This window comes from Pseudonaja textilis, chromosome 6, assembly GCF_049901715.1.
Source record: "Pseudonaja textilis isolate UNSWEBS1 chromosome 6, rPseTex1.2, whole genome shotgun sequence".
Classification (NCBI taxonomy): domain Eukaryota; kingdom Metazoa; phylum Chordata; class Lepidosauria; order Squamata; family Elapidae; genus Pseudonaja; species Pseudonaja textilis.
This window is the reverse complement of record NC_141995.1, coordinates 2,968,281-2,983,887: the sequence shown is the minus strand read 5'-3', so window position 1 is coordinate 2,983,887 and position 15,607 is coordinate 2,968,281. Positions and strand designations below refer to the sequence as shown.

Genomic DNA, 15,607 nt, shown 5'->3' with positions numbered 1-15,607 from the left:
CTTTGCCCTTCCTCAGTTTCTTCCACAGCCAATGGAGCCACATTCCCACTCCCTGTCAGCTGTTCAGTCCTCCCCCTCCGAATCAGATTCCGACAGGGGCATGACACGACTTCTGACAAGCAACAAAGGGGACTGATAATGAGAGCTGGCCCTGGAATCAGGGGTCTGATGAGACTGGGTCTGCTTTCTAGGCTCCAGCTGGGATGAAAGGAATGTCCTAGAGCAGAGCTGCACCGACCCAGGAAACGAAGATCTGTGGACTCCCTATCCCAGAGTTTCACAGCCAGCCAGCTTCTGAAAACTGGGGAAAGGGAGGTGGATTATGTGATCACCGAACTCGTGGGTTGATTCTATTCCAAGAAAGCAGCATATGGTTTTCAGAGGGTGGGACTCTGAATGGGGGAGTGCGTAGTGCTCTCTGCGCCTGGTTGATTGCTTGTGTCAGGATTCCAGCCATCGCCCGAATTATATCATGATTCCCGAGCCAAACTTCAAAAAGGATTTGAAGGATTCGTTAAAGGTGACATAGTGGCCCTGCCCGGGATGAAGCCAACTCTGGCCTACGTCATTTACAGCCCCCCTGAGACCCTGTTTCTCCCTTTTTCCCCCCAGGTGCGTCATCAATCAGATTATCCAACTGAACACCTTCACGGGCTGGGAGTCATCAATCACATTCTCCAATTAAATATATTCGTGGGCAAAATCTCTGGTAATTTAGCTACAATCTTTTAAAGAGAAGAGTTGGGATGTACTCTCGCTTTCCAACTGCGGCATGGATCTTCCAGATTTCCTTCCTCCACACACCCCCTTTTTTTATGGCAACTACTAAAACAGGCATAGGAGTGTTTTATGAGTTGACAGCTTGCAGACATTTCATGACCCACCTAGGTAACATCATCAGGGCTAAAAGGGAGGAGGAGTTTCTCTCTCTTAATACACTAGTGGCTTCTCTTGCCAATGTTGGAGAGGGCACGGTTTTCTCCTTGGTCGTGCCTGGATTGGGGGGGGGACCACTGAATTGGGGAACTACCCAGTTAGGGAACTTTAGCTGCGGAGGTGCTTGGTGCTGTCTGAGTTTGGTTCGCTTGCAGACCCAACAAAGTCGGAATCATCCTTGCTGTGATAACAACACATTCGCCAGTAAGATCACTAGCATGGATGATGTTGCCTAGTTGGGTGGCTAAATGTCTGCAAGCAAGTAACTAAGGTCAGAGAGCACCAAGGGCCCTGCGGGGTTTTTCCTTCTCTTCCTCCCTCCCTGTTCCTTCCTACCACGGATGATTTTCCCTAGTCGGGTCATGAAACGCCTGCAATACAACAACCAAGCTCAGAGACCTCTCTTCCTCCTCCTCCTCCTCCTCAGCCTCTTATCCACAAACCCACTTCTCCACTGATGATGTTACCTAGCTGGATTAAAAAAAAAAAACTTAGCTCAGGCAGCACAAAGGACTCCACGGTTCATCCCTGAGCTCCAGAGATTCTCTTCTCTTGGTGCTCTGAATTGGGCCTGGATCCCCTGCTCCGGCCACTTCGAATCAGCCCCTTTTTCGATACCTGGACACTGGATAAAGGACCAGTTGTATTTGTTCTCCGTCTGGCACAGGCTGACATCCAGGATCGGGTCCGGGTAAGGTTTTCCCGTCGAGGGCAAGGAGGCCGCCGGCATCTTCATCGGAGCTCTGGAAGAGCCTTCCATGCACCGGCCCTTCCCAGTGTTACTGGGATCCGTGCACCAGCCGCACCCCGGTTGCTCCAGGCAGTGGCTGCAAGTGAAGTAGCCCGAACAGTTTTCAGCTGAGGGAAGAAAAACAAAGCAAACTTGTTAATTCAAGGCGACGGAGCACCCAGCAGACTCGGACGGTATAGCGAGGAGACCGGGGAGGAACCTGGGCCAGTCCTGGAGGCCGAGGAAAGCTCGGGCGAGGGCTCTGCATCGGAGGCAGAGATGAGGCCAGGGCAGGCTGGCAGCAATTGTCAGCTGCCTTCGGAGTCGGGAATCAGGGAGGCAGAAGAACAGCCGGAGCCTGTTCCCGGTGTGCGCATGAGCAGAGCTGCCAGGAGAAGGGAACAATTAAGAAGTCAGGGTCGACATGGGAGTAAGGGGCCAGGTGGACAACGTAGGGCCCCTCCCCTAGGGATGAAAAGAGGAACAAAAGGGAAGGGAGCTTTTGCAGGAAACAATCCGTTCATTCGTTCGAGCCTCGGGAAGATCTCTCTGTCTAAGCTAGAGACTGTGTGCCCAGCCCTTCCTTGTCAGCACTGCGCGTGGAAATATTTACTGGGCATCTTTCCAAGATAGAGAAGGTCGGAGCGAATAATTATACCTTTGCAAGACTGTTTGCCGGGCCGTTGGCTAACTGGGAATGCAAGAAATTCACATGCATTGAATCAAAGAGGTTTTGCCAGGACACAAGAGTTGGCTTAGTGCTCTTTGGGGAAGTCTAGGTCAGAACACAAGGACCAAAATCTTCAGGCATATCCCAGGCACCAAGAGAAGAACTGAGCCGTCTTTCAGCTTCAGCCTCCTTTCTCCCTGTTCTGACCACCACCCCACCCACGTTCTTCGTTTGGAGAAGCCAGAGTTTGCTGTTCAGTAAATCAACGGCCACAAGTGTGGAAAATGGTCATAAGTCACTTTTTCCATTGTAACTTTGAACAGCCACTAAACAAACTATTGCTAAGTCAAGGACTACCTGTACATGTAACTCAGAATTGAAATGAGGGGGTCCTTCGTGCTCTCTGAGCTTGGTGGTTTTCTGGAAGACGTTTCATGACCCAGCTAGGGAACGTCATCAGTTCTAGAAGAGAGGGAAATACATGGAAAAGAGGAGGAGGAGGAGGAGGAGGGGGAGGAGGAGGAGGAGGAGAAGGAGGTGGTGGTGATGGGAGAACTGTAGGGTCCTTGGTGCTCTCTGAGCTTGGTGATTTTCTTGCAGACGTTTCATGACCGAACTAGGGAACATCATCAGTGCTAGACTGATGGCATTACCTAGTTGGGTCATGAAACGTCTGCAAGAAAATCACCAAGCTCAGAGAGCACCAAGGACCCCGCAGTCATATCCTCCTTTTCCTTTTCATCCTCCCCCTCCTCCTCCCCCTCCCCCTCCTCCCTCCCCCTCCTCCTCCTCGCCACCAACTCTACTCCATTGTAGCACTGATCATATTGCCTAGTCTGGTCGTAAAATGTGTTCCAGAAAACCACCCAGCTCTCAGGACAGCAAGAATCCCACACTCTTCCTCTTCCTTCCCCCTCCTCCTCCCCTCTGTAATCTTCACTCCTCTAGCACTGATGATGTTACGTAGCTGGGTAATGAAATGTCTGCAAGTAAATCCCCAAGCTCAGGGAACACCGAGGACCCCACCGTCCATTTCCTCCTCTTCCTTTTCCTCCTCCTCCTCCTCCTCCTCCTCCTCTGCCAACCCCAACCCCTTCTAGCCTGATGATGTTACGTAGCTGGGTAATGAAATGTCTGCAAGTAAATCCCAAGCTCAGGGAACATCGAGGACCCCACCGTCCAATTTCTCCTCTTCCTTTTCCTCCTCCTCCTCCTCCTCCTCTTCCTCCTCCTCCTCTGCCAACCCCAACCCCTTCTAGCCTGATGATGCTACCTAGCTGAAAACGAACCCCCCCAGCTCAGAGAGCACCCAGAGGCGCCCCTGCCTTTCCTCGGATGCCCACCGGCCCCCCCAACCCTCCCTCCTGATCCCGGCCGAGAAGAGAGGGGGCTCACGTGGGCAGCTGCTGACGGTGTGCCACTCCATGCACTGGCCGTACGGGAAGGAGGCCACGTAGGCGTTGGAGTCGACGCACTGCTTCTTGTTGCTGCACCACATGCACTCCGAGTTGCTGCTGGTGCACTCGCTGCACGCCGTCCTCAGGCCGCAGGGAGTGCGGCACTGCTTGGCGCTGTGGTTGGCTGCAGGGGGGGGGGGGGGGGAGAGAGAAAGACACGAGGATGCGGCACGGGGGTGAACGCAAGCGCCTCTTCCCCCACATCTGCCGCACGTCAGGCGCAAGTAAGATCGGAACCTAGGAGCCTTTTTCGGGTGGCCGAAAAAGACCCTTTGGGTTACTCGAGTATGAGACGCCATCCCCGTGATGGCGAAGCCATGGCGTGCATGCCGGAGGTGGCATGCGGAGCCTTCTCTGTGGGCACATGAACCGTTGCCCCAGCTCAGCTCTGCCGCGTGTGCATGCCCACCTCCCACCAGCCGGCTGCTTCTTCTGGTCTCGGCTGGCATGCAGGGGACGTGTTGTCCATGTGCAAGAGGGGAGGACAGGGCACATGTGTGGAAAATGCGCACTGCATTTTGGAGGTGCGCACACGGGCTTTGGGGCACTCCAAGGTTAGCCATCGATGCCCCGTGCCATTCGAGACAAGTGGCTGTCCAGTCTCTTCTTAAACACTTCTAGTTTTAGGCAAGAAAAACCCAAAGGACACAGATAGACTGGGTGAAACCAGCCTATATGTGTCCTTTGGGTTTTTATTTTTAATTTCTTAGTTGGTTTAAGCCAATTACAATCCTGGATGATAACACAGTGCACACTGAACCCTCTAACAAAACACAGCATGAAGGCGGAAGAACTTATGTACAGAATTAATGCATAAGAACAACCCAAAGGACCCATATAGACTGGGTGAAACCAGGCTCAATAGCAGGAACTGGGAGAGGGATCTTGGAGTCTGAGTGGACAACCAGCGAAATAGGAGCCAGCCATGCGCAGCAGCAGCCAAAAAAGCCAACGCAATCCTAAGTTGCATTAACAGAGGGATACAATCGAGATCAAGGGAGGTACTAATACCACTCTGTAAAGCCTTAGTAAGGCCACACCTAGAGTGCTGCATCCAGTTTTGGTCACCACACTATAAAAAAGAGGTTGAGGCTCTAGAAAAAGTGCAGAGAAGAGCAACCAGGATGATGAGGGGACTGGAGGCTAAAACATATGAAGAACGGTTGCAGGAACTGGGCCTGGCTAGTCTAGGGAAGAGAAGGACCAGGGGAGACAGGAGAGCATCTTCCAATATTTGAGGGGCTGCCACAGGGAGGAGGAGGAAGGGGTCAAGCTATTCTCCAAAGCCCCCAAAGGCCAGACAAGGAATAATGGATGGAAACTGACCAAGGAGAGATTCAACCTGGAAACAAGGAGAAACTTTCTGACAGGGAGAACCATCAACCCATGGAACAGGAGTTGATTTCAGAAGTGGTGGGTGCTCCATTGCTTGAGACTTTCAAGAAGAGACTGACTACAATCTTCTTCTCTGGGCCAGGTCTCCCTTCCTTAATTTCCTCTCAACCTCTCTTCATCTCTGCCCACCAAGTCAAGGGTGAGATTCTACCGGTTCATACTGGTTTGTGCAGACCGAGAGTTCCGGTGAGCCTTTGGCCCCGCCCACCGGCCCCTGCGCTTCCCCTGCGCTTGACTTCCTTGTTTTGGAGCAGAGCTGATTCGCGCGGCAGAGTGGTTTGGCCGCGCCTCAGCTGTTTTACTCCCCGGGGCTGCAGTAAGCATCACAGCTGAAAATGGGCTTTATGAAAAGAGTCGGCACACGCGCTACGACCGAACCGGTTGTTACGCTGATTGAATTGCACACACTGCACTAACTCTTGAATGTCCTGTTCTGTTATCAGTGACGGAGCACCCACAACGTCTGGTGGCAGGCTGTTCCACTGGTTCACTGTCCCCCCTGTGGTAAGAAGTTTCTCCTTAGTTCCAGGTTGCTTCTCCTCCTTGGTTAGTTTCCATCCGTTGCTTCTTGTCCTGCCTTTTGGGGCTTTGGAGAATAATTTGACCCCTCCTCTTCTTTGGGGCAGCCCCTCAACTCCTGGAAAGCTGCCATCCTGCCCCCCCTTTGCCCCCGTATTCCTTCTTTTGTCTAGACTGGCCGTACCCAAATCCTGCAATCCCTCTTCGCGTGATTTTTTTTCCTCCTTGGATTCGGGGTGTGCGGTTCTGCGCCCTCCGCAAAGGTGGATGCAGGTGGGCCGTCGGCCAAAGACGAATGAAGCTGAGCGATACGTTACCTGGCCTTTCGCAGACGCTGCCGTTGACCAGGTTGATGCAGGTGGCGGCCTTCAGGCCTTGGTTGCTGGGCTCCGCTAAGTAGCTACAGAAGCCGATGTCGCTGGGCTCGCCCGGGAGCCACCGGAGCAGGGTGTTGGTAAAGGGGGACATGTCTTCCCAGCACCAGTACGAGACGTTGATCTTCCGCAGCCCGACCCAGGGGGTCAAAGCTTTGGGCTGGGGTTGAGGAGAGGGAGGGAGGGAGAGACAGAGACAGCTGAGCCATCACTGCAGGATGGCCGTGGAGATTTTCTCAACCATCCAGGTCTCCTGGTTGTCCCAAAATTGTTTCTGCAAGACGCAACTGGACTTCGTTTGTTTTTTCTTCGAAGACATTTCCCTTCTCATCCCAGAAGCTTCTTCGCTTCTGACTGGATGATGGGCAATGGAGGATTTCGACTCCTTGCAGACCCAACTGGTCATTTGCATCCTTTTAGAGGGTCCTTGAGGCCACTCGGAGGTTTATCCCTGTCCTCAGGGTCGGCTGAGTGGTGCAAATGGGTGTGGAGCCTCCTTGGGGCTGATGAAGGACCGTGTTGTAGAACTGGAGATGGGTCCTATCCCTCCCCTTCTGTTGAGGGAGGGCTGCTCAGTGTTGAGACAGATGGTCTCTTGGAGCCCCTCTTTCAAACCAGAGCTCCTCTCTGTCCAGAATGTGGACTTGGCTGTCTTCAAAAGAGCAGCCTTTGCCTTTTAAATGCAGATGGGCTGCTGACTCTTGCCCTGATGGCTTTGTTCTCATGTGTTGTGCCACGGGCGTTTGTGAAGGGGCTGTTTTGTTTCTCCTGTCTACAACACAGTCCTTTTAGCAGTTCCAAGGACACAGATAAACCTCAGTGACCCTCTAAAAGGATGCAAATGACCAGCTGTCTGCAAGGAATCTAAACCTTCCCATTCCCCACCATCCAGTCAGAGCTGAAGAGCTCTGATTTGAACTGGGGGGCCCTTGGGGGTGGGGTTGTTGGGTTTTTTTTGCAGGCATTTCATTTAGCAAACTAGGTAACATCAACCCTGTTTGGAAAGGAGTGGGGTTTGCAGGGAGGGGAGGGGAGGAGGAAGGAGGAGGAGGAGGAAGAAGGAGAATAAAAAGGAGGAAGAGGAGAAGGAGGAGGAGGAGGAAGAGGAAAAGTTGAAGGAGGAAGAGGAGGAAGGAAGAGGAAGAGAAGTTGAAGGAAGGGGAGGGGAGGGGAGGAAGAGTAGGAAGAGGAAGAGGGATGAGGAGAAGGAAGAGAAGGAGGAGGAGGAGGAGGAAGAAGAGGAAGAGGAGGAGAAGTTGAAGAAGGGGAGGAGAAGTAGAAGGAGGAGGGGGAGCAGGAAGAGGAGAAGTTGGAGGAGGAAGAGGAGGAAGGAGGAGGAAGAGAAGTAGTAGAAGGAGGAGGGGGAGCAGGAGGAGGAGGAAGAGAAGTTGGAGGAGGAGGAGGAAGAGGAGGAAAAGGAGAAGTTGGAGGAGGAAGAGGAGGAAGGAGGAGGAGGAAGAGAAGTTGAAGGAGGAGGAAGGAGGGAGGAGGGAGGAAGGAGGGAGGAGGAGGAAGGAGGGTTCCACATAGGTAACATCATCAGTGCCATCTCCCTCCTTTTCAGCGCTGATGTCGTTGCCTAGTTGGGTCAGGAAACGTCTGCAAGAAAACAGCCGACCTCGGAGAGCCACCCAGGACCCCGCAGAGCGACTTGGGTTCTAAGTGCTAGTTCAAAGCTACGTTGCATTTCCAGCGGGGGCCGCCCACCCGCTGGGTATTCCTGCTCCCCCCCCCCCGGGCTGAATCCCGAGACGGGCCCCCGGCCGCTCACCGAGGACGGGGTCTTCTGCAGCTCCTTCAGGAGGAACTCCACTTTCTTCTGCGAAGTGAGGGAGGCCAGAGCCGCGTTGTGGCTCCTGCAAGCCAGCTTGGCATTGTCGTAGCTGTCTTTGGTGTTGGTGATTCTCAGGCAGGAATTGCCCACCAGGTGCCACGTTGCCCCACAGATGTTTTCTGTAAAATAACCGGGTGTAAAATGTATAAAACAATCACCCGCAATTTCCTTTCTTCCTTCCCTGGGATTTGGGTGGATAGGATTAGGGGTGGGATGCCAGCCTTTCGGACCCGTTCTTATAGAACCGGTGGTTGTGATTCTGCGCAATTCAGAGAACCGGCAAATCGTGGACCTGGCTGGGCCCGCCCCTCTCCGCCTGCCCCTCCGTTCCCCTGCCCAGGCAGCCCTTATCGTGCATGTGCAACATGGCACGCGTGCCCGACATCGTTGACTGCCTTCTCCTCCGTCCAGCCGCTCCTAAAGGTATTTCTTTCCCCCCCCACTCGCTGTCTTACTGCTTTGCGCAGGAGAAAGGAAGGAAGGAAGGAAGGAAGGAAGGAAGGAAGGAAGGAAGGAAGGAGAGGACAATCAGCTGTTCTGACGATCAGCTGTGCCTGGGTCCCCCTCACTGTCTTACTGCTTCACTCAGGATGGAGGCAGGGAGGGAGGGAGGGAGGGAGGGAGGGAGGAAGGAAGGAAGGAAGGAAGGAGGGAAGGAAGGAAGGAAAGAAGGAAAGAAGGAAGGGGAAGGAAGGAGAGGATGATCAGCTGTGCCTGGGTCCCCCTCACTGTCTTACTGCTTCACTCAGGATGGAGGCAGGGAGGGAGGGAGGGAGGGAGGGAGGAAGGAAGGAAGGAAGGAAGGAGGGAAGGAAGGAAGGAAAGAAGGAAAGAAGGAAGGGGAAGGAAGGAGAGGATGATCAGCTGTGCCTGGGTCCCCCTCACTGTCTTACTGCTTCACTCAGGATGGAGGCAGGGAGGGAGGGAGGGGGAGGGAGGGAGGGAGGAAGGAAGGAAGGAAGGAAGGAGGGAAGGAAGGAAGGAAAGAAGGAAAGAAGGAAGGGGAAGGAAGGAGAGGATGATCAGCTGTGCCGGGATCCCCTCACTGTCTTACTGCTTCACCCAGGACGGAGGCAGGAAGGGGGAGGGAGGGAGGGAGGGAGGGAGGGAGGAAGGAAGGAAAGGAAGGAAGGAAGGAAGGGAGGAGGGAGGGAGGGAGGGGAAGGGAGGAAGAAGAAGGAAAAAGGAAAAAAAAGAAGGAAGGAAGAAAGAAAAAAAGGAAGGAAGGAAGAAGGAAAAAAGAAGGGAGGAGGAGGAAGGAAGGAAGGAAGGAAGGATCAGCTGTATTGATGATCAGCTGTGCTGGGATCCCCCTCGCTGCCTTACTGATTCGCCTGGGGGGCTTCCCTAAGGCCCAGAAGGCCCCCAAAATGGGGGTGGGGGGGGGCTGCAAAAAAAAAAAGGGCCACACCCACCCAGGCACATGACCACAGAACCGCTTGTTCCAACATTTGAATCCCACCCCTGGACCGAAAAGAGACAATTAGCAAACCACAAACGCCGTGCTTGATGGCTTAGACCAGCTTTGCTCCGCCTCGGATGTACGGACTTCAAGAGCGGTGCTTTGGCCTAGAGGCGGGGCTCTCCCCTCAGAATCAGGAGGCTGTGAGTTCGATCCTAAGCAGAGGCAGATATTTCTCTCTCCGGGCACAAAGAGCATAATATCTGCTGAACAAAACTCCGCACAGGCGACAGGAAAGGCACCCGGCCATTACATACCCTTTGCTAGCTCCATTCAGCAAGGGATTGTGGGGCCGCTAAAAGATGATGATGAGATGCGTGGACCCTCAACTGGCTAGGGAATTCTGGGAGTTGAAGTCCACATAGCTTAAATTTGTCCATTTTTTTGTTCCCAGACTAACGTATTTACAGGTAGTCCTTGACTTACAACCGTTCGTTTAGTGACTCCTGAAAGTTACAACAGCACTAAGCAACATATAGATCTCAAACCTGAAATATTCCTATTAGGAATGATAGCAGAAAGTTATCATAAAGGAAAGGTTTATTTAATTATACATGTTTTAGCAGCGGCTAGAATTGTATTTGCCCAAAATTGGAAGAGTGATAAAATACCGACAGAGGGAAAAACAATTGAAAAAAATATTTGAATGTGCAGAAATGAATAGATTGACACTGGAAATTTAAAGAAAAAAGAAGAATCTGAATATTAGTGGATATGGAATCAGTTTTATCAATGGACAGAAAGTAGAACCAATTAAAAGGGATTTGAGGTATTTGTAAAGTAATTAGAGAAATTAAGGTAATAGATATATGCGATACTATTGTTTATATGGGAACGTGATTATTGATGCATTGTTACATTTGATAAGAAGAATATCATTTAATAATTAAGTTAAATAATTGAAAGATGCACCTAATTGATGCACGACTGAAATAGAATGGATTTGTTGTATATAAAATAACTATTAAAAAAATAATTTTTTAAAAAAGCCGTAACAGCTCTGAAAAAAAGTGACTTGTGTCCACTTTGCACATTGTTGCGGCATCTCTTTGATCAAAATCCCAACACTTGGCAACTGACACATATTTATGACCACTGCTGTGTCCCGAGATCCCGCGGTCCCCTTTTACGACCTTCTTGACAGGTAAAGTCAAGGGGGGGAAGCCAGATTCACTTAACGACTGTGTTCCTAACTTGACAACTGCAGGGATTCACTTAATAACCGAGGCAGAAAAAGAAATAAAATGAGGCAAAGTTCTCTTTAACAAATGCTTTCCTCAGCATCAAAAAAAAAAAATGGGGGGGGGAATTCAATGGTGGTCGTAAGTCTAGAACTGCCTGTATGTCATGCCCCTGTCGGAGTCTGAATCTGAGGAGGGACCCGAACAGACGACAGGGAGCGGGAGTGTGGCTCCGTTGGCTGTGGAGGAAACTGAGGAAGGGCAAAGTCCGGCTGGGCAGAGCAGGGGAGAGGTAGAACAAGGGAGAGGGAATTCAGAGGAGGACCCAGGCCCACCCGCTCTTCATTCTAGGGCACGCAGAGAGGAACGGAGAAGGGAGCAACGTGGGTTGTGTGGCTTATGGGGGAGGAAAGGGCCCTGATTCCCTTCATTAGCCATACCTGGGAATGAGAGTTTAAAAGAGATGCAAGCTGAGAGCAGCTGCTACTGGGAGCAAACGTGAGTTTATCTTGTGATGACTGTGGTTATCTGTGTTCCCAGCATCCGCCCAACCATGTTGAATTACTGCCGGTCCTTCACATCTGGAATTCCTTCTCTTGCTCTGCCAGACTAATTACCTCATTTTGCCTTGACTGGACTTTAAGTTACAGTTTGTTTTTACTCTGTTTTGGACTTGATTCTCTGCATCTAAAGGCTGTTCCTGTGAGAGTTTTTCTCCAGCCCAGAAGGTAACCAGGACATTGGGGGCAAAGTTGGAGCTAATAAAGGGACTCCTACGGATTATCTGACTGTGTGGCCTTTGTGCCGCGCTCCCTTGTGTCATCACACTCTTATCTTGGTTTTCTTTTTGTTGTTGTTGTTGTTTCTTTCAATGATTCATGAATTTACTTCCATTTTGGGTCATTCTCTCATTTCTTCCTTTTTATTGTTGTAAGCAGCCGAGAGGAGCCTCAGGGGTGCAAACGAACTTAACCAGTGGCGGAGGAATGAATAAAAGATGAATTTTCAAAAAAGTTTTGTTGGCATTGCAAAAATAAAAAGAGAGGACAGATTGTGAAGCGGAAAAAAAAAAGCCGCAACCTTTTTATGTGGGGCTGAAAAGATGCTCAGTGTGAGATTTGGGTTGGGGGGAGACTCAGATGGCTCTGACACTAAGAGGGAATCTGCCCACAACCCAAGATGGCCCTCGACTTACGACCGCTGGTTTAGTGACCGTTCGAAGTTACAACGGCACCGATGGCCCATTTTCACACCTACGACCGTTGAGGCATCCCCATTGGCCACGTGAGCAAAATTCAGAGGTTCCTACTTATGACGGTTGCTCCCATGTATGACGGTGTCCCGAGATCATGCCATCCCCTTTTGCAACCGTCTGGGGAGCAAAGACCACGGGGGAAGCTGGGTTCACTTAACAACGGCGGTGGTTCACTTAGCAACAGTGCCAAGAAAGGCCGTCAAAGGAAGCCGAATGCTCTTAACCGCTGTCTTGCTTAGCGTCTGAAATTTTGGACTCAACTGTGCCACAAGCCGAGGACGACCATCCAATTCTTTTCGGAAGGTTCAACAAAAGCATCCACTGGAAGCTTTCAAGAGGAGGCTGGACTGTCAGAAGTTGTGCAGGGTGTGGGTCAACTCACAAAACATGTCTATGGTCTCTTTTGAGAGTTGCCAACAGGAAGGGAGGGGGAGCAGTGCGGCAGGTTGCAAACCGAAAGCGCATTCCGTAAATGTTTTCAGAGCTAGTTCCCAGGTGACTGAAGTTTCTGCTGTGCAAATATTTAAAGGGAGAACAGGATTGACGATTCTGGGCTATGGAGGTGTCCCATTGGAGGATATGGATTACAATACACCCAGCGGATGCAGGGGAGATAAACCAGGGTCAAGGGTGACAAGGAATTACGTGTCTCAGAGTCGGCTACAACCAGGCCCTGCCGGACCTGGTAATTCTCCATAAATCCTTTGGAAGTTTGGCTCGAGACTCATGATTTAAATGGGGGCACTGCCGAATCCAGATAGCCTGCCTGGACCGGGGTGGGGGCAGTGTTGGACTAGATGACCTACAAGATCCCTTCCAACTCTGTTAATCTGTAAGGTACCGGAAAGGGAGGCAAAAATGGCCCCGGGGGGTGGGGTGGCGGAGGACGTGCAAACGCAAAACCCACCAGGCAGAGCGATGCACTCCTGATTGCGGGCTTCCCACTGGCAGTTCTGGTCCAGGCTGCAGCTCTTGCAACTGGTTCTTTTGTTGCAGTAAAAAGCAGGGTTGTCCTTTGGGCAGCTTTCCAAGGAAGTAACGGGGCTCTAGAAGGAAAAGAGAGCCGGGTGTGATTGAGAGAGAGAGAGAGAGAGAGAGAGATGATAGATAGATAGATAGATAGATAGATAGATAGATAGATAGATAGATAGATAGATAGATAGATATAGATAGGAAGGAGAGAGAGAAAGAGGGAGAGAAAAATAGACGGAGGGAAGGAGGGAGAGAGAGAGAGAGGGGGAGAGAGAGAGATGATAGATAGATAGATAGATAGATAGATAGATAGATAGATAGATAAATACCACTTTTCCCCCCTTCCTTTCTCTCCTCCCTCCCTCCCTCCCTTTCCTTCCTCCCTTCCCCCTCTCTCCCTCTTTTCTTTCCTTCCTTTCCTTCTCCCTTCCTTCCTCCCTCCCTTTGTCTCCTTTTCTTCCTCCCTCCCTTTTTCCCCCTTCCTGTCTTCTCCCCCTCCCTTCCTTCCCCCTCTCTCCGTCTTATTTCTTTCCTTCCTCTTTTCCCTTCCTTCTTTCCTTCCTCCCTCTTTCCTCCCTCCCTCTTTTCCTCCCTTCCTTTCCTCCCTCCCTCCCTCCCTTTCCTTCCTGCCTTCCCCCTCTCCCTCTTTTCTTTCCTTCCTTTCCTTCTCCCTTCTTCCCTCCCTTTGTCTCATTCTCCTTTCTTCCTCCCTCTTTTCCTCCCTCCCTCTCTTCTCCTCCTTCCTCCCTTCCTCCCTTCCTTCCCCTCTCTCCTTTTCTTTCTTTCTTTCCTTCCTTCCTCTCCTTTTCCCTTCTTTCCTTCCTCCCTCTTTTCCGTTCTTCCTTCCTGTCTGCCCCCCTCTTTCCCTCCCTTCCTCGCTCCCTCCCTCCCTCCATCCATCCTAGAACTACAAAACAGGGTCAATTGCCAGAGAGCCTTTTTCTCCCGCAGAGGCCGCGACAAAGAAAGCGGAGAGGGTTACCTGGTCTTCCGAGCAATTTCTGTTCTTGGACAGGCACTGGTCAGTGCACCAGTGACACCAGTTGGTGTTGGCCATGCAGCTGTAGCAGTCGGTGATCTGGTCACATTTTTCGTGGTCCACAGCTAGGCAGAGAGAGAACAGGCCGCAGCCGTCAAACCCTCCCGTGATTAATCTCCACCCGCTGCTGACCGACTGACCACACGGCTTAACTTCTCGGCCCCAAAGGATGCCAACCAGTAGCAGATCTGCCACTCGGGGCCACTCTCCCTGCCATTTCAACTGAAGCCACCGCCTGAATTGTGTTGATGTGGCAGGAAAACTTCCTGGTGAACAAAATCTTGGCTCCGATTCCAAATTTCAAACTTTCAAACCTTCAAACTTTCAAACTTTCAAAATTCAAAATTTCAAACTTTCAAAATTCAAACTTTCAGATTTCAAAATCTCAAAATTTCAAAGCTAAATCCAAATCCAATCCAATTAAAATTAAAATCAAGGACCCCTCCAAAATTTGGTTTTCCATTTCTTACTCCAAAACAGTAAACGCGACGTCATAAAGGAGTGTGTAAGGACAGTATTCCTTCACCTTGGCCCCTTTAAGACCTGGGGACTTCAACTCCCAGAATTCCCCAGCCAGCCATGGCTGGCTGGGGAATTCTGGGAGTTGAAGTCCCCAGGTCTTAAAGGGGCCAAGGTGAAAGAATCCAGGCCTAGGATGCAGTCCACGCTAAAACTGCCCACTGCCAAACCTACCCAGCCAAGAAGGGCATTCTTCACTCGCTTTGTGTTCTTGCTGCGTGGCGCCCATTTCCCAAGGGAGGCACTGTGAAACGGAGCCGTTCCAGACACATCGGAGTCCGGGACCCGCCTTTAAGCAGGAGACCTGGGTGACGTAGGCTTCGCAGCTTTCGGGCGTATATTTTACAATGTCGCTCAGGAGCAGGCTGTTGAAGCCTCCGAAGAGGTACATGGTGCTAAGAAAAGAGAAAGAAAAATGAAAGAAAATGGAAGAGGTTAATCCGTGGCTCTCCCACTGCAAGGAATATCCTGTAAGTCCCTGATCTACACTCATCGGAGTGGATCAGCAGGTCTCCACCTGCTTGTTTTTCCTTCTCTTCTCTTCTACTTTATCCTCTAATACATTGTTGTCATGACCCTGTTGGAATCTGATTTGGAGGGGGAGGTCGAGCAGCCGACAGGGAGCGGGAGTGTGGCTCCGTTGGCTGTGGAGGAAACTGGGGAAGGGCAAAGTCCGGCTGGGCAGAGCAGGGAGAGAGGTAGAACAAGGGAGAGGGAATTCAGAGGAGGACCCAGGCACATCCCCTCTTTATCCTAGGGCACGCAGGGAGGAACAGAGAAGGGAGCAACAGGGGTTGCATGGCTTACGGGGCAGGAAAGGGCCCTGATTCCCTTCATTAGCTGCAGCTGAAAACACAGAGTTTAAAAGGGGAAGCTGCGCATAGCAAGTTGTTGGGAGCAAATTGTGAATTATCTGGGATCGGGGAGGCTTATCCTGGCGTCTTCCCAACTGTGTGTGTTTTGCTGGCCTTTCAAGTCTGCAATTCCTTCTCCTGCCCTGTCAAAGTTAATTACTGCAGCCTGGTTTGTGTGGATTTTTAATTACAGCTTGTGTGTACTTCGTTTTCGGACTGAATTTCCTCCGCTTAAAGGCTGTTCCTGGGAGAGTTTTTTCTCCAGCCGAAGATAACCTGGACATTGGGAGCAAAGTTGTTCTATTCTGCTCTAAATTCCATTTCACTCCATTATTCTTCTCTTCTCTTTTCTCTTCTTTCTCTTCTCTTCTACAAGTCAGGAAAAATTTCCTGACAGTGAGAATTAACAG

The 15,607-nt window shown here is 51.1% G+C and overlaps 1 protein-coding gene across 2 annotated transcripts in view; it reads right to left on the bottom strand.

The window, feature by feature from the left end:
- Positions 1-15,607, bottom strand: part of ATRN (attractin) — a 199,042-nt gene that overhangs the window by 89,002 nt on the left and 94,433 nt on the right. For both annotated transcript variants that reach the window (XM_087935676.1, XM_087935677.1), the window contains exons 12-18: positions 14,518-14,738; positions 13,768-13,889; positions 12,721-12,859; positions 7,853-8,034; positions 6,025-6,241; positions 3,732-3,917; positions 1,555-1,794 (exon numbers count right to left, since the gene is read on the bottom strand). In XM_087935676.1, coding sequence (XP_087791802.1) covers positions 1,555-1,794; positions 3,732-3,917; positions 6,025-6,241; positions 7,853-8,034; positions 12,721-12,859; positions 13,768-13,889; positions 14,518-14,738 — 1,307 coding nt within the window. The remainder of the gene's footprint in view (positions 1-1,554; positions 1,795-3,731; positions 3,918-6,024; positions 6,242-7,852; positions 8,035-12,720; positions 12,860-13,767; positions 13,890-14,517; positions 14,739-15,607) is intronic.